The 27,245-nt window shown below is 38.4% G+C and overlaps 1 protein-coding gene across 1 annotated transcript in view; it reads right to left on the bottom strand.

Annotated features, from left to right (window-relative positions):
- The window catches only part of JAK2 (Janus kinase 2), a 57,057-nt gene that overhangs the window by 8,192 nt on the left and 21,620 nt on the right, over positions 1-27,245 (bottom strand). Inside the window, exons 8-22 of the mRNA XM_076362823.1 lie at positions 24,110-24,267; positions 22,551-22,662; positions 20,637-20,823; positions 19,071-19,198; positions 18,421-18,555; positions 16,760-16,847; positions 14,582-14,709; positions 13,632-13,770; positions 12,160-12,311; positions 8,698-8,848; positions 7,864-8,000; positions 6,455-6,644; positions 5,406-5,530; positions 951-1,123; positions 131-248 (exon numbers count right to left, since the gene is read on the bottom strand). Of these exons, the coding sequence (XP_076218938.1) occupies positions 131-248; positions 951-1,123; positions 5,406-5,530; positions 6,455-6,644; positions 7,864-8,000; positions 8,698-8,848; positions 12,160-12,311; positions 13,632-13,770; positions 14,582-14,709; positions 16,760-16,847; positions 18,421-18,555; positions 19,071-19,198; positions 20,637-20,823; positions 22,551-22,662; positions 24,110-24,267 (2,121 nt within the window). The remainder of the gene's footprint in view (positions 1-130; positions 249-950; positions 1,124-5,405; positions 5,531-6,454; positions 6,645-7,863; positions 8,001-8,697; positions 8,849-12,159; positions 12,312-13,631; positions 13,771-14,581; positions 14,710-16,759; positions 16,848-18,420; positions 18,556-19,070; positions 19,199-20,636; positions 20,824-22,550; positions 22,663-24,109; positions 24,268-27,245) is intronic.

The raw sequence follows: 27,245 nt of genomic DNA, 5'->3' as shown, positions 1-27,245 counted from the left end.
AAACACTAAGGTATCTCCAGAAAAGGATCACTAAGTATCAACCTATTTAGCTATAGGAACAATCTGTATCTTTTCGAAAATTTAAATAAACAAACAAAAAACTTCTAGGAACCATTAACTATGTACTTACAGCTGGTGGGCTTTTGCTCTTGTCAATATATGTGAAGAGTTCATACAAGACCACACCAAAACTCCACACATCTGAGGCCACAGAAAATTTGCTTTCTGTCAGAGATTCTGGAGCATACCTGCAACATATGGTAAAAGGAGTATTGTTCTGTGTAACATGATATTTTCTAAGGTATTTCTATGTCTTTATAGAACAGAACTGAAGTATGTATTTTGCATTCTGAACACAGTCTACCAATTTCCATTTCATAATCCTTCAGTCTCCCACAGGCTACATAGAGCATTCTTTTCCTTTCCAAGCTAAATGCAGCTCGTTGGACCATTACTGTATTTTGGAGTAACTTAGACCTTTTCTAGAAGCTCAATGCCCAAATATAGACATCTACCCAAATATTCAACCCAGCACTTTATCCTTGCTAATTACAGTCTGTGGGATTTAACTCCATTTGGTCAGAGGGTCTATACAACAGATCTCAGCTAGAAGATATAAACAACCAGTGTTTAGGGAACTGAAAGGTCCAAAACTTTGAAAGCATACTGGGGAATGGGCCCTTTTAGATTTCTTTTGTCTTTGAGTATCTTTCCTGTTGCATACAATTTCTTTTAAATATTTTGGTAATTTTTAGGGTTTTTTTTTTGAAAGTATGTTGAAAAGTCCTACATGCTGTTCTGTAAAGTCTGACATCATGCATGTGACTTTCACAATGCCGGGTAACTGACTTGGAGTTCGCATTTAAAAATTCCACAATATGCAAAACAATTGGCTGAAACCGCAAAAACTGAAAACATGCCATGATTTCACGTACCAAAAGAAGACTTACCAAAATATAGGGCTTTCACCAGGTTCTTTTACTTTGTAGTATTCTTTGTCTTGTGGCAAGACTTTTGTCAATCCAAAATCTCCAATTTTAACTCTGTTCTCATTCTCCACTAAGATATTTCTTGTTGCTAAATCCCGGTGAACATATCTTTTTGTACCCAGATACTCCATGCCCTAGGCGTAAAGTTCACAAACACAATAGGAAGAGAGTTACTTTTACTATGAAGTAGCTCCACTTTCCCTAAAGGGATGAATTAACCTCGAAGTTAAAACCAAACACAGTTTGTTACCAAAATCAGTGTGCTTAAACATTTGTCTTCTCTGAGGAGTTACTTTTTCCAAGCACAGGGACTTCCCTTAATTGAAGGGAGACAGACTGAGCACCTGTCAGTGCCAACTGTTTTTTGATTATGTAGCTGGATAGCTGTTACAGCTCCATTCTGTGACCAAATGCAGTTTGCCAGTGATAGACAGAAGGAAAACAAAATTTGGGCTAAGTTACACAATCCAGGGCAGATGAGAAGACTGTCCTATTTACCCATTTCATTTAATCTTTTTTCTTCACTTTGTACATCTGCTTTCCTGATTGCTTTATGAAACTTTATATTATGATTCCTTGAATTTGACAACTATTCTCTGACTGTATTCCCACCTGTGTGTCTTGTTTCTCTTCTGTATGGACCATTATTCACCAGCACAGTTCTGCTTATTGTTATATTTCCATGGGTTGCTGTAACAAAACATTGGTCTGAACTCATGTCATCTTTTGCTGCGGCGGATCCCTTCTTACCAATGCACATAATTCTTTTTGCTAACAGTGAAATGTGGAAGAAGCCAGTGTGTGTAGTGGCATTACTAAAAAAAGAAGGTCTTGCTTACACAGCAATAAATGGTGGACAGAAGTTGACAGTGCACAATGACAAGAGACACCCGACTCACACATGAAAGGAAACACAAGGCAAGCTGTCAGCTTCAGAGTTTCATAAGAAAGCATCTCACTCCTTCAACGCAACTGAAAAGCAACAAATTATGCTAAGAGCATTGTTGAACTCAAAAGTTTTGAACATCAACGTTATACTATTAATGCCAAAAGATTTCTTTCTCTCTTTTTTTATAAGTGAGAAACCTCAGAAGTCGTTTGAGTCCAGTCTAACCTTCCTCTCAGACTCCTGTCACCTCCTAGCACCGCTAGGTGGCATCGCTGTTTACTCGCATCCTATTCCAAAACTGTTCAAAAATGCCCTGTTCTGCATTACCTGCTTATCCACTGCGATCTTGAAAAATACCAAACCTAGCTTTTTCAAAGTGAGACTCCTGGGTTTCTGATACAACCAGTCTATGTAAATGCTATAACTTTTTATTACTACTATATACTGTACTGAAAACAGTCCTAAAGTTTCTCTGATGATAGTAATTTTTCTGTTAGCCTGGAAAACACCTATTCCAAGAGAGATACTTAATTAAAATCATGCAAATTCTAAGTGGAAATCATAATCCTGTGGCACTACTTTAACAATGGAGTTGAGTTTAATTATGTGATTTCAAATGTTTCTATCATTATATTTGGGCTCTCCAGCAAGGACACCTGAAGTACTTTAAGCATTAACCGATGGAAAAATAAATTTATTCTTAGCCTCTTCTCCTATCAGCCAGTATTAACAAAATGCAGGGCCAAAAGAGCAGAAAAGAACATCCCAAAAATCAGATGCACGAAGAAGTTAATTTCCTTATTTGCCTTTCTACTGTCAGGATTCTTTAAAGTTGAATATAGAGAGAGTCCTATTGCTTGCCACGAGACAAGCTGTACTAATGGCATAAGCTGCACCAGAGAACAGCTGCACTAATTTACATCTACAGAAACATCACCACTAAACAAATGCCATCTCTGAAAATGCTGCTTTTCACAGTATGAGATATGCACAAAAAAAATAGCACCTTTAAGTCAGGAACCCTTTCCTAGTATAGTAGTAAGGAACCAAAACACAGCAAGCAAGCAAACATCTTAACCCTCAGGTATGGGCATGCCTTCATTTCTCTCAAACATTTGAGAGAAGAGCAGCAAGACAGAGGGAGAAAGATTTTTGATTTAAAAAAAACCAAAATAACAGAGTGACAGAAATGCACAGCAGAAAGAAGAGATGTGAGATGCTGAAAGAGCAAACATTGCAAAAGAAGCAAAAACAGCTAAAGGAAAGGGGGAAACATGATCAGCTGAAAGAAGAAGGAAAAGCATTCAGATTCCATTCTCCTAATATTAGGTACTAAGTTTTTAATTAAGCTGTTTTGAAGTAAAAGAATGCTGCAGATCGGAGTGAAATCTTAAAGCGATCAATATAACCTCTGTTTTGCAGGTCGTACAACAACAACAGTGCAAAGCAAGACACATACGCTGTAATTCTTAGACCTTGCTTCCCTTAGAAGTGAAGAAAAGAACTTCTTTAAGAGCAAGTCCTATATGCGGACTTCCCACATTCTCATACCATGTGTACCCATGCTTTGTCACATGAAAGCAGGATGTTTTCCCACGTAAAGTATCTGCAGAAGGCAGATTCTAGCTCCCCTCCTCTTGGTTGGTGCTTGGTACTTAGGAAGCAGTCATTTCATTTGTTATTTTGACTTCCCATCACCATCCTGAAGACCTGTAATATTTTGATGCTTCTTTTATGTATGTGTATGTACACACACATATTAAGAACCTTCTTCTTTGTACCTTCTGAATACAATTCCTTTCCTAAAGTTTCCTGACATACTTGCACTGCCTGCAAAGGCCAGAATCCACCTTTCAGTCCTCCTGTCAGATACCTCTGTCTCAGAGACCAGGGTCCTGAAATATGTTGGCAGGGTCCTGAGATACGTTGCCACTGTTGTTCCTTCAGGCTTTGGATAAGTTCTGAGGACTTACATATGCAAGCTTCACAGCTTCTTATGAGAGTGAACAGGGCAGGCACCTTATGATCCTTCAGGTCATAGGCTGAGATGGCCACAGAATAAAACAGGTAAGTGGCTGCAGCCTTTGCATGTTCAAAAATCGCTGTTGCATCTTTATTCTATGAAAGATTCACTGTCACCGTCCCCCTAGGTGGTGCTGAGTGTTAGACTCTTCCAGCTCTTTGCTTGAAGGAAGATTGTTTTCAGTGACTTACCAGCACTGGTAAGTTAACCTCATTGCACATTGCTTGCTCATCAAGGAGTTTTTGCTGCAGACTACCCACCTAGCCTTGCTTCAGTGAAGCACGTGAAGGTGAGATCAGCTGCTAAAGGTGCATGCAGCATCCTTCCGTACATGCCCCAGGTTCAGTAGCTAAAAGGTTTACTGAGTCAGTCCAGTTTCAAGCAGGGAACTATCGAGCTCTATTCACTAGGTGAACGTCTGAATGCCTGGAGAAGATCTTGGCTCTGGCAGAGACTCTCCTGACTAAATCTTGTCGGGCCTTTTCTGCAGATAAAACCTTTTCTGCTCTGAATGTGGCAGTGCAATATTACCAGACATAAGAATATCTGTGGGCTACATACCCTGAAGAATACTCATTAATTTTAAGTAACCTACTGTTTCCATGTGTTTGATGTTGGTATTGGGGAAAGGAATTTAAAAATATTTCTGGTACATGCCTTGAGGGGGTGTGTCTTCCCCCCCCGCCCTTTTCTCACTTCCGCCTGTCCCCTGTTTTACGCCCCCCCGCCTTTCCCCAAACTACCAAACAGGCAATGAAATCTAAAGTGTCTGTAGTTTCTTGTATCTAAAGCATAACAACAGAATAAAACTAGGGTAGGCATAAGCCCTCTTTCTGAGGAAATGAGATATCACAGTAAAGATCAGATGTTTGTCCCCCTTTTCAGAATTTTATGAAGTATGTTCAGTACCAACCACTGAGACTAGCAAATAATTTATTACAGCTTTGGGAACTTCTATGGCCTATAGTTCTTCATACAGAAATCATATAGCTTTGCTCTTTCTGTGAAATAAGCTAATACTATATACAGTTTAAAGTAAATTTCTTAAACATATACATGCTGTTATAGTGGTTTTATAGCTGAATGTCAAGTTCTGAAAAATCAGTTACAGTATGTCATGAACAGTTTCCCTGAGTGAGTATATTAGCCCCTGCAAAATTTTATTTCAGCTCTCGTTAGGGAGAAAAGAGGTTTTAATTCTTCTGAATGAAATATAAGCTAAGCAAATGTAAGCTAAATAAACAAAAATAAATGGAGTATATTCTGTCTCAGTCAGCAGATAGGCCAGTCTCAGCATCCTGTATTAAGATACTCAGAAGTCTGTCCAGTTCTTGAGTACATGAATATGTATTGCTGCTTTTTTTAGGGTTATGGGGTGCTAGCAGCCCAACAGTATTATATAAGATACATCAAAACAACCAATGATGGTTGTTTTGAGACAAATGAGACAAGACCAAAGAGACAAAAATTTGTTGAAAAATATCAATCATCTGAAATTCCCTACCTTGCATATCTGAGACGCATACAGCAAAAGCTTCTTGTGGTCCAGCCTCTCCTTGTGTTTCTGCAGATAATCTCGTAAACTTCCATATGGTAAATATTCCATAATTAATCTTAGATTCCTACGACCTTTTACAACAACAACAAAAAAAATATGCTTAATTTTTCTGCCATTTTCCAATGACAAGTTTTGAAATATAAATATTTACAAATGTCTATGAATAAAAGTAATAGAAAATAATCAATACCAAAAAATAATTTATTATATGTACATCACTACGCGATTTTTCATATATTAGTTAACTGCATTTGTTCAGGAAATGCCATTTATTTAAACACAACAATAATGTGGATATGCTTGGTATACAGAGCATCACTAATCAAGATCATCTCATCAATACTTGAGCTACTATTGCCAACTCAAAGCAAAAAGTGCCACATGTGTATAGTTGTGTTTATTTAATCCCTCCTCATTGCTGTGATGAAACTCAGAATGACAACTGACATCAACTGGTCAGCAATTTTACTGTCTTTAAAAACTTAGTCTGATTTTGAACCCAAGATTTTTCTTTTTACAATAAGATCCTGGGCAGAACCCATCAACTTCAACAGCATCAACAATTCACTCAAACACATCCTTTTCTGAAACTTTTTCCTGTCTAGTCTTTTACTGGGTAGGCTGTCCAAGAATTGGCAATATCCACTCTGGGGCATTACACTGAGCTAAAAACAACAGTTACAAAATGGTTGCATCTTCCCACTTAACCCTAAATTCTTTTCTAGGAAAAATTTTATGCTTTAAGATAAAGAAACTGAGCAACTTGTCAAAATGGTACTTTCTCTAAATCAATCAAATTATGCAATGAGCTCACTGAATAAAATGTCCACCTTGTACTGAGAAGTAGTATACGACAGACGCTACTTCCTTTGATTTGTACTCTCTAAGTCCTGGTAAAGTTAGGACAAGTCAGTGACTTTCATAAACACCTCTCTGAATTTCTCAGTATGCATACTTAGGTGTACACCTGAAGGTGTATTCAATATAGCACATACCTGCGCTGTAGCATACTCCTTTGTATTTAACAATGTTGTCATGCTGCAGAGATTTAAGTATTTCAATTTCTCTTTCAAAGTCCCTAAGGTGCTCTTCTGTGCTATGTTGCAGCTTTTTCACAGCCACCACCTCCCCAGTATTATCCTGCAGCGGGTCATACCGGCACATCTCAACACTGCCAAAATTTCCCTAGATCACAAATCAAAATACTTGAGTTAAAAACAAGTCCACATCATTGTCTCTTTCTTAGTGCTTGTTCATACTGCCTCAGTGCTCAGTATATTAGCATTAAGGTGACCACAATTGATTATTTAAGTGAAATGCCACAAAACCTCCCTGAGAGAAAGAGAGTGCAGGATCACAGGTAATGGTTCTATAAGAATAAGAAACATGTTCTATGAAAGGAAGCAAACAGCACGGGAGGAAACAAGGACAAGGAGAGGGGGTGATGTCCATTCATTTTCTCCCCCTTCACAAATTTCTATTTGCACTTCCAAACTGTCAGTTGGCACACTCCTTTTCCTGCACTTGCAAAAACCCCTTCATTTAGGTTCCTCTTGGCTCTTAATTCTCCTCTGTTTCTTGGTGGTTCTTAACCCATTTGTTCTACCTACAATGTTCTACCTACTTCCCCTCCTCTGTTTATATTTTCTTTATCTTCCCTATGCAGTCATCACCTACCACTCTGTTCCTCTCCCTATGCTATGCTACCATTTACAGTCAACAACCAACCATCTGCAAACAGAAGTAGTTCTGCTACTTCGCTTTCAGGCTTGTTTTCACTAGTACTTGGAGTCAAAGGAATGTACAGCTATCATGTCAATAAAAAACATAAAACAGCAAGGAATCATTCTGGAAAAATGGTACTTGGTGAAGATTTGCCAGCTGCACTTGGTCATCTGTCTAGGCATGCTTTCACACAGCCAGGCTGCAATGACTTGCAAAACTAGTAACCAAATGCTGATTTCTAAAGCCTAAAAAGTTCAAGGCCCACATATATCTCAAAGACCCTACTGAATTTAGGGACTGCATATTCAGACTTCTCAGAACATGCATGCACAAAAAACCCTAACCCCACTAGTTCTATGCAAGACTGCTCTGGAGCATTTTTAAATGAATACCAAGTATTAAAAAAAAAAAAAAAAAAAAGATTATGTCAGATGCAGCTCTGCATTACTGGAAAAGATTTTAGCCTTTAGGTGTGACCGGATTCATTGTAGAGGCCAGCTATCTTTCTTCTAGCTAATGATATTGTGAAACTGAAAAAAGATCTAAAAGGAACTGCACATTGTGGTCAAATATGACTGTAACAGAACTTTCAATGTAAATAATATATATGGGGTTATCAGAAGATAACTAAAAACCATAGTTCTTTCCTAGACAATTAGAGAATTTCGAAACATCCTACCTTGCCAAGTTGCTGTAAAAACTTAAGATGCCTTTCTTCAAATTGTGTTGGGTCTCGATCTTCAAAAGCACCAGAAAATCCAAGTGCTCCAATTCTCATATTTGGCAACATATCACTTTCCGTCAATAGCTCATAATCTGAGGGGTAGGAGGAAGAAGGAAAGAGACAAAGGGAACAGGAGGCACAGAGAAGCGAATAGGAGAATGAAGAAACTTACTACAATCATGGCATGTTCTACCTACTTGGCATAACGCAAGCTCAGTAGAACATTAACAACCATCTTAATTTCTATATAGTAATTTGCAGTCAAAGACAAAGATGTATTACAAAAAAGCCAAATGATTTGTCTTGACTCATAGCAAGTCTTGCTTTAATTTTCCAATTTTCTTTTTTGCAGGCCTATTGTACTTCAAGTTTAGCAACTATTGTGCAACAACTCCACTAATGCAGAGAGGAGAAATGTAAACTTCACAAGGGCTTGTGATAACATGCATCTTCCACTTGGAAAAAAGAATATACCTATTTATTTTATTGAGAGAAGAAAGAAAGAGAGTCACAAACATAACATACTTGGTTAAGAGACTACAATGTTTGGGATAGACGTTAATCAAACTAGAAAACTGCTTTGAATGATAATGCTAACTTTTAATGTGTTCTCTTTTAGAACAAACTAAAAAGCAGTAACATAGTGTCCTTAGCAACTTAGATTTCCTGGGCTGCTTTGGAGAGTTGTTGTGGGTCAACATACCAAAAAGGAAGGCACCATATGAAAAGGAACCAAGAGGAATGAGGGTTCTTTTTGTCTAGTGCATTCTTCTTGTATCACAGACTCACCTGGAGTGAACAAACTATTCAAGTCACGTATAATTGCTCTAAATGAAGGCCTGAAATCTGGCTCATAATCCATACAGTTGTTTATAAGGTTTGCTAGTTCTGTCCAGTTGGGGGCAGGAAGCTGGTGCCTATCTTCATAAAACTGTAGTTTCTGGAATTAAATAGATAAAAGCCATTTTAATATACAACCACGAAGAGTTGCAGAAGCCTTAACATTCTCACCAGAGCAGCCAAAAAATACAGCTCTCAACCTAGACTTGCTATCTCACAGAACATACATCTGACCAATTTACATGGAAAGCCAAGGCTGACAATGTCGCAAGACTGGCATAATTTGGAGTAATCAGTTCAGAAATTCCCAGTCAGCTACTGGTGGAAGATAAGAAAACAGAGAAAGATAATAAGACGGTGTCTCCTTTACTGGTAATTTCATAAAACCTCAACTGGATGGGTCCAGCAGAAAATTCTATCCACCTGTGAGCTGCCTGAGCTCCTCCAGTTGCAAAAAGCTTCATGAGTATTATGAAAGAATGTGGATTAGTACAGGAGAGGAGGGCAACTTCTGAAATACCTAGATATCTATAAGCTAGGTCTAGGTAGACCTTGGAGCTTATTGTAGTAGCTGATTACAATACCCAAGAAATCAGATCAGGCTTTGTGAGACGGTAACAGTCCATTTACAAAAATAATACTACAAATCTTTTTGTAGCGTAGTAAAAGAAACAATCTTTTTGCTTCCAACTAAGGAAGCAAATACTGCTGCAATGACCACGAAATGGTGGAGTTCAAGATCCTTAGGGCACTGAGGAGTGGGCACAGCAAGCTCACTACCCTGGACTTCAGGAGAGCAGACTTTGGCCTCTTCAGGGATCTGCTTGGTAGAGTGCCATGGGACAAAGCCCCAGAGGGAAGAGGGGCCCAAGAAAGCTGGGTAATATTCAAGGATCACCTCCTCTTCAAGCTCAGGAGCGATGCATCCCAGCAAAGAGGAAGTCCGGCAAAAACACCAGGAGGCCTGCATGGATGAACAAGGAGCTCCTGGACAAACTCAAACACAAAAAGGAAGCCTACAGAGGCTGGAAGCAAGGACAGGTAGCCTGGGAGGAATACAGAGAAATTGCCTGAGCAGCCAGGGATCAGGTTAGGAAAGCTAAAGCCCTAACAGAATTAAATCTGGCCAGGGATGTCAAGGGCAACAAGAAAAGATTCTATAGGTACGTCGGGGATAAAAGGAAGACAAGGGAAAATGTGGGCCCTCTCCGGAATGAAACAGGAGACCTGGTTACCTGGGACATGGAGAAGGCGGAGGTACTCAATGATTTTTTTGCCTTGGTCTTCACCGGCAAGTGCTCAAGCCTCACCGCCCAAGCTGCAGAAGGCAAAGGCAGGGACTGGGAGAATGAAGAGCCACCCACTGTGGAAGAACATCAGGTTTGAGACCATCTAAGGCACCTGAAGGTGCACAAGGCCATGGGACCCAATGAGACCCATCCGTGGGTCCTGAAGGAATTGGCGGATGAAGTTGCTAAGCCACTATCCATCGTATTTGAGAGGTCGTGGCAGTCCGGTGAAGTTCCCACTGACTGGAAAAAGGGGAAACATAACCCCCATTTTTAAAAAGGGAAAAAAGGAAGACCCGGGGAACTACAGGCCAGTCAGTCTCACCTCTGTGCCTGGGAAGATCATAGAGCAGATCCTCCTGGAAGCTATGCTAAGGCACATGGAGGACAGGGAGGTGATTCGAGACAGCCAGCATGGCTTCACCAAGGGCAAGTCCTGCCTGACTAACCTAGTGGCCTTCTGTGATGGAGCGAGTACATCAGTGGACACGGGAAGAGCTACAGATGTCGTCTATCTGGAATCTGTAAGGCCTTTGACACGGTCCCCCACAACATCCTTCTCTCTAACTGGAGAGGTATGGATTTGATGGGTGGACTGTCCGGTGGGTGAGGAATTGGTTAGATGGTCGCATCCAGAGGGTAGTGGTGAATGGCTCAATGTCCAGATGGAGATTGGTGACGAGTGGCATCCCGCAGGGGTCTGTATTGGGACTGGTACTGTTTGATATCTTCATCAATGACACAGACACAGTGGGATCAAGTGCACCCTCAGGAAGCTTACAGATGACACCAAGCTGAGTGGTGCGGTCAACACGCCAGAGAGACGGGATGCCATCCAGAGGGACCTGGGCAAGCTCGAGAAGTAGGCCTGTGTGAACCTCATGAGGTTCAACAAGGCCAAATGCAAGGTCCTGCACCTGGGTCGGGGCAACCCCTGGTATCAATACAGGCTGGGGGCTGAAGGGATTGAGAGCAGCCCTGCCGAGAAGGACTTGGGGGTACTGGTGGACGAAAAGCTGGGCATGAGCCAGCAATGTGCGCTCGCAGCCCAGAAAGCCAGTCGTATCCTGGGCTGCATCAAAAGGAGTGTGGCCAGCAGGTCGAGGGAGGGGATTCTGCCCTTCTACTCTGCTCTGGTGAGACCCCACCTGGAGTACTGCATCCAGCTCTGGAGCCCTCAGCATAAGAAAGACACGGACCTGCTGGAGTGGGTCCAGAAGAGGGCCACGAAAATGATCAGGGGGATGGAACACCTCTCCTGTGAAGAAAGGCTGAGAGAGTTGGGGTTGTTCAGCCTAGAGAAGAGGAGGCTTCGGGGAGACCTTCTTGCAGCCTATCAGTACTTAAAGGGGGCTTATAAAAAAGATGGCAGCAAACTTTTTAGCAGGGCCTGTTGTGACAGGACAAGGGGGAATGGCTTTAAACTAGAGGGGGGTAGATGTAGACTCGATATAAGGAAACATTTTTTACGCTGAGGGTGGTGAAACACTGGCACAGGTTGCCCAGAGAGGTGGTGGATGCCCCATCCCTGGAAACATTCAAGGTCAGGTTGGACGGGGCTCTGAGTAACCTGATCTAGTTGAAGATGTCCCTGCCCACGGCAGGGGCTTTGGACTAGATGACCTTTAGAGGTCCCTTCCAACCCATACTATTCTATGATTCTATGAAATAATATTTTTATGGAATGTGTTTCCCCTCCACCCCTTACCCCTAGTTGAGACAAAGTTAACATTTCTGGTTTAGCTAAAATAGTAGAATTGTCTGCAACACACAAAGTCTTACAGTATTTAAGATGTTCAATTACTAGAACGTGAATTAAAATCCACGTACATTGTTAGAAATCTTTTTTGTTTAAAGTGATATACTGTTGCAACAAAGCAGCAGAAACATGAACATGATAATACTGGCAATTCTGCACTTTGTCCCCATAAAAATCAAAATAACCAACATAAAAGCAAGCCTCAAATCATCATTTCTGATCATTATCTACCAGTAAAAGTGTCCTTTTCCTACAGTGGTCATAGGCCACACCACTTTACATGCTGATATAGTTGCAACAGCAGATGTTTTAAATTAGAAGTGTCCAAAGAACTGTTAAGACTGCAGACCCAGTAATACTTACTCTTGAAGAATCCAGTGCACTCAGAGGTTTGTCTCCTCCACTGCAGATTTCCCACAAAGTAGTACCAAAACTCCATTTGTCTGTGGCCAGGCTTAATTGTTTGGGATTCTCAATACATTCAGGTGGAACCCACGGTATTCTCTCAAGAAGAACTGTGCAATCATGCAAAGGAAACATGATGTTAAGATGATAATAAAACCACAAAATTCTATAACATATTTGATTTAGTAAAAATGACTGTAGTATACATAGGTATTTCATTCTGTAATGTGCTTTTCATACCTTTTCAAGTTTTTGTTCCTGCCTAAAAAAAAGCTACAGAATATGTACAAAAATAGTATTTATGAATCAGAGTGGAGGACCACTAGTTTTATTGTAAAATAAGCCTAATGTTATAAAACTTCCTTAACCTTAATCATTTCCACATTATATTTTTGCTCCGACTTCTGTATTTCCCCCCATGTTACCAAGATTTAGTAGCTACCACAAAGGAACTAGACGGCAAAGAGTAAAAAGTACTTTGCTAGTGGTTGGCATATTATGGCACAGCAAAAGGCGACATAACAAGGAATTTCATATTATTTGATTTTTAAACTTTTGATACTGATTGTAGTAAGATAAAAGATGGTATTGTACTGGTGTGGATTTAGAGTTCCTTAAAATGAGATCTTGTAAGACTAACGTAGGCTTCTCATTTAAGGGAGAGTTTAAACAGTTTATTGGAAAATAATGACACTGCATTGATTATAGTCTCTTAAATGTGTTACTACTTTTGGCATGTATAACATTACCAAATATAAAGTGTGTTCAACTTCCCAAAATGATTAAAAAGACTAGATAAAGAATAGTAAGGTTGTTTCAGTTTCATTAGCATAACAATCTTGCACATACTTTAAATTTCTTTTCTTTTAATTAATTTTGCTGTTTATAAAGCATTAGAACAGCCTCAATGGCAGATGATAATCCAGTATTTTTAGCATCATCAAGTGGCTTCAGGTATTCACCAAGAAATGCACTGAAGATTATTTTCTACTGCCAGGCAGCATTTTCAAAAGTGCATTTACTTTCAGCTCTGAAAGCCTCTCCAAGCTATAAAATACAACAATTTAATCTTGATCAATAACAGGATACTAAGTCCAGAAGCTACCTGCAGATGCAACACACTTACTCATGGTACATTACAGCACACTAATAGTACTACGAGTGAAAAAAAAGTTGAAAATGAGAACAGCAGGGAAAAAACCTCACACAACGGAGAATTGTGGCTTTATTTCCTGTAGCTATTTGCTGATAAAGAAGATACACTCAAAACTGCTGACTAGGACTGCAGAGATTATTTTAAAGTGACAGATGGATGAAGGAACTTACTGTAACAGAAGTACCTTAGGTGGTGGTCAGGAAAAAAAAAACAAACCCCAAACTTATTTTTCATGTCAGAAGCATTAAACAAGAAAGCTGACACAAAGACTTACTATCTCTTGGCAAAACTGTAATACTGATGCCAGGATCACTTAGTTTTATAAATGGAAGGTTTCCAGACTTCCTGTCTTCCTCTCTGATCAGCAAGATGTTTTTTGCACAGACATTCCCATGAATAAGGCCTTTATCCTCCTATGAACAGAAATGCACCTTTTACATACTGACAAAAAAATCTTATGGTTGAAGAGGTATTTAAAAACCTATACTTTACAGCACGAGGGAAACATCAGCAAAGAAAATAATGATCATAGATTAAGTTGATCAAATCTCAGACATTTCATCAGTTCCTCTCAGAGTTATAGTTTCTAGCTAATTTTCATTCATTTTAATTATCTACCTAAAGTTTCGAGTTTAAAACTATTTGATGTATGTTAACTCTGAAGCATACTGATCCATCAGTATGATCCATTTAAAATGAATATAAGAACATTTAAACTCTGTTAGAGGGAAGATTCATCTAATCACATATCCTGTCTCGAATAATGGCCTGTATGTTGAATTAAACAGACTGTAAGGTTGGGACCTAATGCACAAAAAAGTGTACTAGCAGTTTGAACAGCACAATGCTTTCACCTCCCAGTAGTTAACTACTAACACTACCAGGAAATAGTTTATGTTCAGCATCATCAGCTGAGGTGGGAAAACCAGGAAGGACTGATTCCGGGGGGAAGGTGGGGTGGTGGTGGAATTTACTGGAAATGTGTTTTTTTTTCACGCTAAAACATAAAGCATTAAAAAAGAATGGGAAATTCAATTAGTTTGTGCAAGATACAAAGGTCTGTCCTTGGCCATCCACTAACCATCTGGTATATCCCCAGCCTATTTTCAAATACCCTCCAGAGTTTCAAGAAGTAGGGTAACAGCTCAGCCATTCTACATTTATTAGCCTGAAACACTTGAATTCAGCCATTAACAAAACTGAAGAATAAACTCAACTACTTACCAGAAAATGCATGGCTAATGCCAACTGTTTGGCTACTTCCAGCTTCCACAAGATATTGATAACATTTTTGTTCTTTTTCAAATACGTGTCCAAGGATCCAAATTTTACATATTCTTGTACAAGGATGTCTGATTTAAAATAGTAAAAAGAGTAACAATTAAAACCAACAACAAATAATGGAATTTCAGCACAGATTCACTACTCTAGTACTACCCATCTCTTTCTTTGATACCTTGTTGGTGAACTAACTATAAATTTGAAGCTATGTGACATCTGAGTATTGCCACAAATATTCTTTCTTTGTGTTTCTTCAGCGTGTGGAATTTCGCCTAATTTCTTCTCAAATGCAAAATTACTAGATTTAATAGGGTTTTTTTTACAGAATAGGTTTCCACCTTAACAAATCCAGTGAGCATCCTTCCACCCTCACTTAAAAGGCACAATAAATAACTTCTGATAAAGCATAGTAGTGTACAGCAATATCAATGTAGTGAATCAAATAACATTCAAGTCATTCACTTCAGTTTACAATCTATATTCTTAGTGAAAAATACAATGCTTTACTGACAAAAGATGTTGTTCTTGAAAACAGACTAATATTTGCACTAACAAAAATTTGTGTATATATGACATATGCCTCCATGCAGTCATCCAGCGAATAACCCAAGAAACAACATCCATTTCATAGTACTGCATAATCTTAATCAGTTGCAATACAATAATTTCAAATTGCATGACTGAACTCCTGCCTTCAGCTGCAAGATGCTCACATTGCAGTGCTTCTCGTTTAGACTCTAAAGACACTGGTAACTACTGGTACTATATTTGGTTATAACAAATAAACTGATTTTTATAACAAATTCATTTTATAGACAGCAAACTTTTTTTTTTACAATTATGTGAAGCAATTTTCATCAAATCTGTACAGCAAGTGTGTAACCCACAGAAAAAATAACTGCCTCTTACTAAACTGTAGTAAGTCTCTTGACTTCAGAAATACATCAGTCTATAGAGGGCAACTGTGATCTAAAGGAGAAATAAGTAACCATACACATCTTTAGATTTTTTTTTTTTTTTAATTATACACTTGATCTACCTGAAATTTTATATATGGTCCCCATGCATGGCATAATGAATAAATTAGAAAAAACACTTGTGGGCATTTTTGCAAAGGAACTGGCGCAACAAGTTCTTAGCCAAACATGGTGCTGTGCCTTTTCCAGCCTCCTAAGAGAAGAACTCCTGATACAGAATCCACCCTCCCTTTTGCAAATTCCTTCTCTCTTAATGCAGACAACCATCTACATAATAAGTTTATACAGTTATTATAAAATGCTTCCTTTTGTAACAAATTTCTAACCATGGAAAAAAATGGTTTTAGGACAAACTGACATTTCTGCCCAAAGACTGAATGAAGAGGAAAAACTGCCAAAGTGAGACCCAGCAGCACATATTCAAAGATAGCACACATAAGCATATGGCAAGCATCCAAAACTGAGATTTCATTACAAGATGTCATAAATGTATTTCAGGTGTTCTTAAAAAAACCAAGATACTAACAAACAGACACAATGCAGTAAGCTAAACTGAAAAGACATTCTACTTCTGTAGACAATGCGAAGATTTTACCTTTGTTAACATTTTGCAGTGTTTTTGTTGAAATAACAGGACCTCATGTCTTCAGAATGGGATCTCTAAACCAAACCTCACAAAGCTGTATCTGTGTTTACAAAGTCAGCACATGTGCGGGAAAGGGTGGCAGTTTCTTGTGTTTCTGATCACAGTAAATGAAGATTTTCTTGGGTAGCCAAGCACGTCCCTTTCCAGCTAACCACAGTTGATACAATGTAGGTGTGCAATTTTTCTGGCATTTCAAACAGTCACTTCAGAAGTTCAGCAAAACTTTTCAAAAGTGAGATTTTCAGACAGAACAGACGTGACTGAGTCATTTACACAGGTTACTATTCACACTGACTGTATTTACACAATTTTTCCATTTTCTTTGTTATCACCGTATTAACTAGTTCTCAGACACCAAGACTAATACTACTGCAGTGTGAACATGTATTGGGTGTCCAGCTGGTGTGACAGGTTGTCTTCTTTTTTTCCCCAGAACCAACAGCAAACTCTAATGACAGCTGTATAAAATTAGTATAAAAGATAATTAATTTTACTTACTCTCCTCTCCACATACGCAGACTCCATAATTTAACACCAAATGTTTGTAAGAAAGCTGGCTCATCATACTTGCTGCCTCAAAAAAGGACTTTGAGGAAGGAGAGAGAGAGATTGAGAATAAATATCCATGAAAACAAACCCCCAAAACATTACATGATTTCTAATAAATTTATTAAAAACGTGCATTTTAAAAAATATTTCAACTTCCACCTCATTGCAAAGACCCCGTGTAACATATTTTACATTGTTTGTAGTTGGTTTAGGTTTGTTTGTTTGTTTTTTTAAATAACTGATAATCCACATTCCAGAGAGGTTAGCAATCTCTTTTTCTGCAGGCAGGTGTATCTCCACATTTTAAAAAGGAACTTTTCTTCCATGTCAGTTAACTAAGTAAACAGCAGACAAATTCATGACGCACTCTTCAGTTTCCAATTTATTTCTTCATAGCACATTATTAAGTTAAAAGACAAGAAGTACTATATCACTCATCCACTACTGTGAGACCTTACCTAACTTTGTCAGGAAGGTTTCAGATGCTTTTATTTCTTTGGTCATTTTTTTATTCTCTTCAGTGGCATCTCCAACTACACTTGCTTGTGTACTGATTATTCACCCAACAAAACAAGGTCAAAATTAGCACATGCTCCTTCATGTGACTATAATTGTATTTCTGTACTCAGTCCTTTTAACAACTGACTTTCACTTAACTTTAGAAGTTATTTTACCCAGTAAGTAAGTATTTTACCCAGCTTATTAAAATTAAAATATGGGTTATAGTTTCTTTATTGTTTTCAATTGTCCAAAGTGTATGCCTACATTGCTTATGAATATTATCTATCCGACATATCTTTTCCTTTTTTGCTTACATTTTCATATAGATTTGTCTTAAGTAATTGAAAAGTTCAGTAAACAATGGACTGGCTCTCTGCTTGCTGTAAATACAGCTAGATTAATTAGGTATTTGATACAATTATATAATCAAAATAAACAATAAACAGCCATATAAAGTTACATTAATATACTAAACACGACCACATCTTGTTAAAGTCTTTAAAATTAAATTCTTACATACACAATCTTGGGCTCAATTACATTACCAGTGTATTAGTTTTTGCACAAAGGCATTTCAGGTTTGCTCACAGCTTCACTCAAACAGTGAAAAGTCTAAATGAATATGGATGATTCTACATATGGCAAGTGTTTCTCATACATAATACTTAGTTTTTTATGACTTGATGTGAAATGTTTATTTTACTGGAGAATCAGTATGACTCCAAAACATTGAAGATAGTCTACCAAAATAAAGTAATTTTCCATAAATGCTGGTCCCTCATCTGTACATAATGAATTTACTGGTAAAGGTAATTCTGTGGCCATACTACCTCTCCTGTGGTACTTGTATCATACAAAGAAACCGTTGTCTGGCTCTCAGTGTGTAGCTCTGAGTTCTCTGACAGATGATGGGGAGAGGGGAAATACAGTATATAGGTGTACTTCCCAAAGCCAGTCTTAAATCCATCCTCTCAGTGTCACGAGGCCAAGAGTGAGCTTGGTTCAACCTACAACCCTCTACCATGTAACAAATACTCGTTTATTGTACGAGAAGTAATGCTCAACATAGCATGGACAAGTGTAATATAGCAGTCAACCATGACACCAACCTCAGAGTAGTTTCTATGCACTTTATCCAGCACTTTTAAAAGAACTTCAGTTTGATGGAGCTGGCCATAGTCTCCCACTTCTTTCCTTACACCTTTGAAAATCTTTGTAAATGTGCCCTGTCCAAGACTCTCCTCCTAAAAGACAGTAAGGACACAGATGGAGAAAAAATCAGAAATTTCTGCCTGTTTTGCAAAAAGTCTCTTAAACAACCACCTTAAGTAACACATATGCAAATCTTTACAGCTAGCACACCTCTAGAGTCAGACTGAGGGGACAAGGAAGCAACCTTATCAGAAACAGCTTAAATCTTTGCTTATTTTTTATTGACTCCTCAAGGATCTCAGAAAATAACTTGCTGCAAGAACCAGAGAGGAGGAATTGCTGTTATTAAGATGTATTTAGACATCCCTAGAAGTAAAGAAAACAACTGCTATGGTAGTCAAAAGGACACTACTTATTTAAAAAAAAAAAATTATTTGTATCAATGGAAAATTAAAAAAAAAAATCTTTTCTCTCACAACTCTAAGGGAAGATTACAGCAAAATCTCCTTGCTCAGATAAGGCTGTTTTAAACATATGCTGAGTTTTTTAAAACTTAGTGTGTGTTAAACCAAGCATCTGCAGTGGAAGAAGCAACTAATGGACTTACGAATATCAAGTCCTCATTCCGGATTTTGTGAAAGACCATCTGGTTGACATTATTGTGTCTCTGTAGCGTAGGTGATGAAGGTACATCAGAAACACTATTGCTTCTGAAGACTAGGAGATTTGATTTATCTGGGAGAAGAAAGAGGGTGGGGAAAAGAAAAACAAAGTAAATTTGTAAAATATCAAACTAAAACAATATTATTTCAGAAGGATTATTAATGAGAAGCTGTTATTCCAACAAAAAGAAGGTATCACATTGAAATCAGTTTATTCAAGAAGCTACACAGTATTTCATTACACAAATTCAAAGTCTGATTTTTTTCTAATCAGTAAGAACATTTAGGTTCACTCAGCTATTTTACGTTTCTTAAGTACTCCTACTTTTGAAAATATTCTGAAAATATTCCTGCCTCCTTTCACATTTTAACTTCTGCTGTATTTGCAATAATAATCAGGGATGGAAAAAGGGGATGTAAGCCACCTTTTTCTTTTATATTCCAAAGTCATTCTGTTAAAGACATGCCTATCTCTCTGATGCCTCTTTAAAGCTTTTACATATTTTTGCCCCAGCAGCACTTTAGTGATCCTCACTGCCTTATGTTTACCAGAGTAATTATTCTTTGAGTGATTTTGAAAAAAGGCTCTCCATGAAGTAGAGCAGGTCTGTTAGTAAAACTAAAGCTGACAGGTACATATTTGTGGGTATAGCTGTGCATGCATGTGCAATTATATTTATTCAATCATTTATAATTCTGACGCGTATACATTTTTGTTTGATTTCGATGGAAATAAGGTTACAAAACTATTCTCTGCAATGTGCATATGTATTTACTTATCAAATCTTTTCTAAGCTTTTGAATCCATTGTCTAATTTCAATCAAATTTGAGAGGTAAAAGTGATATCAAATAGTCTGTTCTCTAGATTTTTTGTTTAAATAGGGGCTTGGATAGAGACAAAGGCTATTAACTGTAAGCAGTACTACTTATAATAAGCAAAAAGGGCAGACGTTATCAGAATTCATAAAGGAGAAAGATATGAATATCAAAGCTAGGCAAAAACCTTTAATGTAGATTCAAGAAAAATCCACTCCTCAGGCAGGAGCTCTACTCCATGTGTATTTTTCAGCGTTAAAAAGAAGTTGAAATCACACTGCAGCCTTGGCATAATAAGATGTCAACAAACAATGAAACAAATTCACTGGCATTGTTGACTCCACTGCTTATGGAACTATCCTCAGTGAGAAATGATACATTTAGTAGCTCTTTCCTTCTCAAGACATGCTGCTGCACACAATCCACTGCAATTAAGAAACCAGTTTTGCTTCTAATCATGAAACTGGCTGCCATGATTCCTTCTGGAAGACCATCTTATAACAAAGTAAAATTTGGCAGACACTAGGACTGAGAACTACAACTAAGAAGATGAATAAATAGGTCAGTGAAATTTAAAAAAACCCACACAAACAGATGTATCTACTTACCTGAGAGTCATTTAATGTTAACTTATTTTTAAATCTTTAATCTAAAAGTTAGAAACCCTTCTGCCTAGAAATAATATCTCTCTTACCTTTTGGTTTTGGAGGACAGCATTTGATGAACTGGAAAATTATGCTGTCTGAACGGACAGTTTCTGTCTGGTAACAGGTCAACAGATCCTTAAGATTACCAAAACTTCTCTTGGTTCCACTAAGATTATATTCTCCATTCTCATTCTTCGTAATTAAGCAGTGCTTATAATCAGTGGTATTCTCACGCTGCAGATATTTTTTCCATTAAAAATAAATATTGACCAATATTTAGTATTTAAAAGCTTATTTAAATGTATAGCACTCCCCTAATTAAAGAAAGAATTCTTCAGCAAAATATTACCATAATTTGTTATTTTGTTCTCACTATACAATATTGATTCTGAGAAAACATGATTCTACTCCCATCACTGGAATTAGCGTGTTGATGCTAAGAAAAACAAATGTTACAAAATCTGCAAAGATGGAGCTGAGAAAACAGATAATGGATCCTAGCAAAAATCTTTCAGAGCTAGTAATGAAAGCTTCTGCGCCCTTACATGGTATAATATCAAAACAAAATTTTGTTGGAAGCCATAGCCCAAATGCTTATGCTCCATATTATTTTGGCAAGCATTTTGAGATCTCAGCTGTATTTCTATTTTTCTGTTGTCTACAGTACAGTTCTAAGCAATTAGTTCCTAGCACAGATTTTTAATACGCACTGAATTATTTTTACAATGAGTCTTGAAAAGTTCCCATTAAACATTTTTAAACAAGAGGAGCTCTTAATAGTGCTTTCACGTCAACACTGTGGAAAATGTTCCAACAAATTCTGAATCTCTAAGGCCTAACAGCTTGCCCAGAAAGAATCAAAACAAGAAAAAAAAAATGTGGCTAGGTCAGTTAATGGCAGACTTAACTCACAAGCTTGACTCTCAGACTTTGACTCTCTAAGCTTGCTCAGGGACTGATCTCTTAATCTAAAAAATTCCCTATCAAACGTACTTCACTGACGAAATTTTTGTGAAACTGGTCTTAAAATGGCTGTTTACTTCTCCATCATTATTATAATAACATCAACGTTATTTTGTCATTTTTAGAGATGTACATATCTCTGACAGTATTTAGCAAACTTGCTAGCTTGCTGCAAACCAGCAGGAAAACCCATGAAGGTAATCCTTCCCTAGTCAAAAACCCAAAGGTAGCTCTGTTAATTTAATTAAAGAGAAGCCCATCCTTGGAACAAGATCATGGAATTAGGTAACAGCAATATTAAAGTACTGTATTATCATTAACTGCAATCACACAGAGGAGAGGTACATCTGGTTCTTTAGCTGCATGAGAACTGCAGGCATTTCAAGGGTGGCTCCCACTCTAGCTAACACCAGATATCCAGCAGGAGATCTGTGTTGATGTAACAGCTGCCAAATAATCTGGCTGGCCCAGCACTGGGGATGGGGACAGGACCCAAACCCAGAAGAACCTGTGAAGGAGAGACACTCTCAGATCACCAAAGGCTGTACACTCAGTCTAACTAAGCCCTATTCAGGAGGGGGGAGGGGGCGGAAATCCCAGGAAAAAAATCCAACTAAAAAACCCAAACCTTAAAAAAAGAAAAAAACCCAAAACAAACCGGTCCACCACCTAAACATTTACTACAGTCCCAAGAGCCATGTCACCGTCCCCAAAACTCTCGAGCTCTCTTCCCTCCACCTGTCTTGTTCTCCTAGGCATAGGTACATAGGCATAGAACCTGACACATATGGTATGCGTCATTAGTGGTTCTTTACCATACAAATATTTTGATGTTTCTCACAAGACCCTGAAAGTTGGCCAATCTGACAGAAGTAGCTATAGAATATACACATCAGACAAACATTCTGAAGAGAAAATTCAGAATCATTTACTGAACATCCCAGGCTCATTCTTATAACACAACAATGATTATACAGGTACTAAGGCAGAATACAAACCTCTATAGCAAAGGTGAGGAAGTATTTTTTAAAATCTTTAGGACTGCAACGAAGAACGTAGAAACCAGTCTGATTACCCGCTTTCTTCAGTTTACTGATAGCAAATTCCATGCTATAGTAAAAAGAAAATGTTTAATATTGCATAATTTCAAAATCCAGGAACATCAGAGATTGGCCAATGAGCACTATTATCAGATATCTAATACGACAACAATCCAAACTCTCAATTTTTTACAACTTCAAGTTAATCTTTTTGTCCCTTTATTTTCCAATATTCAGGGTGGCTGCTTATGTAGAGAACAGTATATTAAAAATTCTTAATACTGAAAACACCGCAATTATTTATTTGATGGGAAAACTTTTAGCCTAAAAAAGTATATTCCCCTAGGCTTATAGTATGACTTTCAACATCCATTATGGAAGAAACTGTAATAAAACTGCCTAATAAATAAGCTATAATTAGCAAAATATTTGTGTGGGTGAAAAAGGTGGGTTTAACTTGGGAAAGGGCTAACAAGAAAGAGGAGTTGAAGTAAAACGTCATTTGTTACTACAAGAACCAATTTCTCCTTAAACAAGCCTTGCTAACCAACTATTTCTATCCATCTCAGGGAATGAAGAATAGAATGGCTTGGAAAGGTCTAGGCTCATTGCACATACTTCTAAACAGTCCTAAATGAAGGTCAATATACAGCATTAGTCATTGGTGCAAGGAATGTGATTAGAACTGTATAGGTCTCCATCCCTCTCCTCCTTCATCTCTTCTGAAGGTTATAGCACCTATCCTCTTTCTGTCACCGGGAAATTTACAGAACTATTCTGTATGAATAGCACTGCTGAGTAGACAGAGCATATATTTCATGCAACGTATCTTGCATGTATCAGCTTTCAAGCTTTCTGTAGGCTAAAGCAATTACCAATTTTCTTCTGCCTACAAAATATTTCTAAGCTCCCATGTGTGCTTCTGCAAACAATAAACAATACTATATGAACTATTAAAAAAAAGTTAAAAAAATTCAGTGAAGGTACTAAATTCTTCCTCTTAAAAAAAACACCAACAAAGCAAGCAAACAAGGATGAAGACAACATTCCTTAATTACAAACAAAACCTCCAATTTATATGGCTAGCAGTTTACTGCAATCCTTGCTCAAATATTGAAGACAGTGTTATCTGAATTTGCCTTTTTCCCCTTGGCACTCAGATAATATAACTGCTAGAGGCTGCAGTGAAAACATGAGATCCTCTGTCTATGATACTGGATGTTGCTGCCATGGTAGTAACTATAATTCTGTAAAATCAGCATCACGACTTTGCTGCCTGTCTCACTTGAAAAAAAGAATTCTAAGGGAAGAAAATTAAAACCAGAATCTTTCCATTTATTTTTTATAATACATCAAGAAGGCATTGTATTTTGCAAAGTGAAAAATAAGAGGAAAAATGTAAAGCATTTTATGTTACATAAATGTAATAAATACACATTTCAAGATGTCCACAGTCAACTAAAGTTCATCTTTCAAAAATCGTATCACCTTGTTAATATTGCTAAAAAATTGCTTACAAAATTGGTCCATGGCAGTTGCTTTGGATATTTTCAAGGACTGATGGTGGTGCCACTTCTTTACAGAGGTAATGGTGGGCATCCGCAGTTAATCTGTAATATCCATCAATTAATGATACAAAGGAGAGAGCTTCTCTTAATGACTGAAATTCAGCCTCCTGTTAAATTGCCGGGGGAGAATAAGGGGGGGGTTGAGAGAGAGAGATTGAGAATTTCAGTATTTAATAGGCAACACAAAATTACTGGATATGGTAATGGTATAAAAGATATAAATATATATACACATTAAAGATATCCAGGCTGTTTTTAACTACTGTTTGTATAGTTCTACCTTCCTGGTGCCACCCAAAACTTGTTAGTAATCTTCAATGTTCAAAATTAAACCCAAACCAAACAAATCTGCCATAAAAAAACCCTTACTCTAAATATATGAAACAGTAGAGGAATGCTGACAAGACAGAACATTTGAAAGGGAAAAACTGAGCAGATGGCAGACACCTACTGCACTGGCATCACAGTGTTGTTTTTTTTTTCCTAAAGGAAAGCTTTTATTTATCAAACATTTATGGGTCCGCCTTCAAGTAGCAAAGAAAAATCTCTAGAAAAGTACCTGCCTGAAAATTTAACTACTAGTCAGCAAAAACTGGCATCCTGAGCTGGATCATAGATAGAAGCTGATGTTTAACTACTTTGAAGAGAGGTGCAATGGATGGAATCAGGGAGAATAATAATGTGGTCAAAGGAAAACGGGGTGTGGAAAAGGTCTATGCAGAATACATTCAACAGGTAAGAGCTGGGCAAAATTAAATCCATCTGTAACAACATTTATTACTGCCAATAAAGGAAAATACAGTCTATTTTTATATAATTATCTATATTTTCTTAATATTTTTGCAGTTGTATGAAAGCATTAAAGGCCGTCTTTTCTTCAACAGAGAAGTGCTACTCTACCATCTACAGAGTTGCACTAGATTTCATTCAGTAGCGTAGCCCAACAGAACAGGCTTTAGTACGTGCTGCACACGTTTGCCTATGACACTGGGGACACACTTAGTAGCTGAACACAATTCCTTTGTGAGTTCTTTGCCAGATAGCAATAAAAAAGCTGGTGCTTTTGATCACATGCCAAGAATTTGTTCGGAGTCTTCAAACTCCTTATTAAAAGAGGACCTGGAAATAACTACCTTTTCAGCTGTTTCAACATGATTGGGAAAACCCACACAAACAACAGAACTGAAATCCAGCCATTTTAATCAATCCATGTATCCTAAAACTGTGTAAACTGCATTTCTATAATGAATTCTGCTAGCTGTGTAACAGGTTAAACTAAATCACAAATTCTAATTTACACATCCACTAATTCTGGTGTGCAAAGTGTCCACACAAATTATAAGCAAAACAGCAGCTACTGCACTTTTTCCTACTCTGCCTTACTCTTCAGTAGTTTTTTTAGACAAGCTCTAGGAAAGTCACTTTTACCCTCAGAAAAATATGCAGTCAAGTACCTAACTACTGCTACTGAGAATTTTTAAAGAGAATTTTAATGGCTCAAGATTAAGGAAGCCTCCTCCACCAATCTGAAATACTGTTATGCTCTCAGCATCATAGATGCACATCACAGAGATTCCAGCTACTCTTACGTTTCAATAAAAAGCCTTGAAAAAATTTCAAATTCTTAACAGGTCATTAATTCTGTGCCATTAATGCAGGAAATGAATGTGAATCACAATTCTACTATAAATGAAAGTAAACCATATGCCTTTTTTTTAAAAAGCACCATTAGAGAGAGACTAAAACTAGTTAATGCTTATTGAAATATTTTTGGAATTTTCAAAAATAATTTTTACAGAAAAGAAGTACCTAAGCTGTATACAACTTTTTCACACACACACAGAGGAAGCTCTCCAGTCACACAAATGCCTGAGATGCGGAGCCCTGAAGACCCACAGATCAGTCCTGGAGATAAAAGAAGAAACAACTTGTATTGGGTTTGCGTGGCAAAGTTTTGGTAGCGGGGGGGCTATAAGGGTGGCTTCTGTGAGAAGCTGCTAGAAGCTTCACCCATGACCAATAGAGCCAATGCCAGCTAGCTCCAAGACAGACCTGCCGCTGGCCAAAGCTGAGCCCATCAGCAATGGTGGTAGCGCCTCTGTGACAACACAGTTAAGAAGGGCAAAAAAACTAATGTGCAACAGCAGCCAGAGAGAGGAGTGAGAATATGTGAGAGAAACAGCCCTGCAGACACCAAGGACAGTGAAGGAGGAGGGGGAGGAGGTGCTCCAGGCACCGGAGCAGAGATTCCCCTGCAGCCTATGGTGAAGACCATGGTGAGGCAGGCTGTTCCCCTGCGGCCCATGGAGGTTAATGGCAGAGCAGATATCCACCTGCAGCCTGTGGAAGACGCCACGCCACAGCAGGTAGATGCCCGAAGGAGGCTGTGACCCTGTGGGAAGCCCGTGCTGAAGCAGGCTCCTGGCAGGACCTGTGACCCCATGGAGAGAGGAGCTGATGCTGGAGCAGGTTTGCTGGCAGGACTTGTGACCTCATGGGGGACACACACTGGGGCAGTCTGTTCCTGAAGAACTGCACCCTGTGGAAAGGACCCACGCTGGAGCAGTTTGTGAAGAGCTGCAGCCTGTGGGAAGGACCCACGTTGGAGACGTTCGTGGAGGACTGTCTCCCATGGGAGGGACCCCACACTGGAGCAGCGCAAGAGTGTGAGGAGGAAGGAGCGGCAGAGACAAGGTGCGATGAACTGACCGCAACCCTCATTCCCCATCCCTCTGTGCTGCTGTGGGGGGAGGAGGTATAGAAACTCGGGAGTGAAGTTGAGCCCATGAAGGAGGGAGGTGTGTGGGGGGAAGGTGTTTTAATATTTGGTTTTATTTCTCATTATCCTACTCTGATTTGATTGGTAATAAATTAAAAATAGTTTCCCCAAGTCGAGTCTGTTTTGCCTGTGACAGTAACTGGCGAGTGATCTCCCTGTCCTTACCTCGACCCATGAGCCTTTCGTTATATTTACTCTTCCCTGTCCAGTTGAGGAGGGGGAGTGATAGAGCAGCTTAGTGGGCACCTGGTGTCCCGCCAAGGTCAACCCACCACAAAATTATGTGACAGTTATACCTGCTGGAAA

The sequence above is a fragment of the Aptenodytes patagonicus genome, chromosome Z (genome assembly GCF_965638725.1).
Source record: "Aptenodytes patagonicus chromosome Z, bAptPat1.pri.cur, whole genome shotgun sequence".
NCBI classification, from domain to species: Eukaryota; Metazoa; Chordata; class Aves; order Sphenisciformes; family Spheniscidae; genus Aptenodytes; species Aptenodytes patagonicus.
The sequence above is the reverse complement of the archived record's forward strand: the minus strand, read 5'-3'. Positions and strand labels throughout refer to the sequence as shown.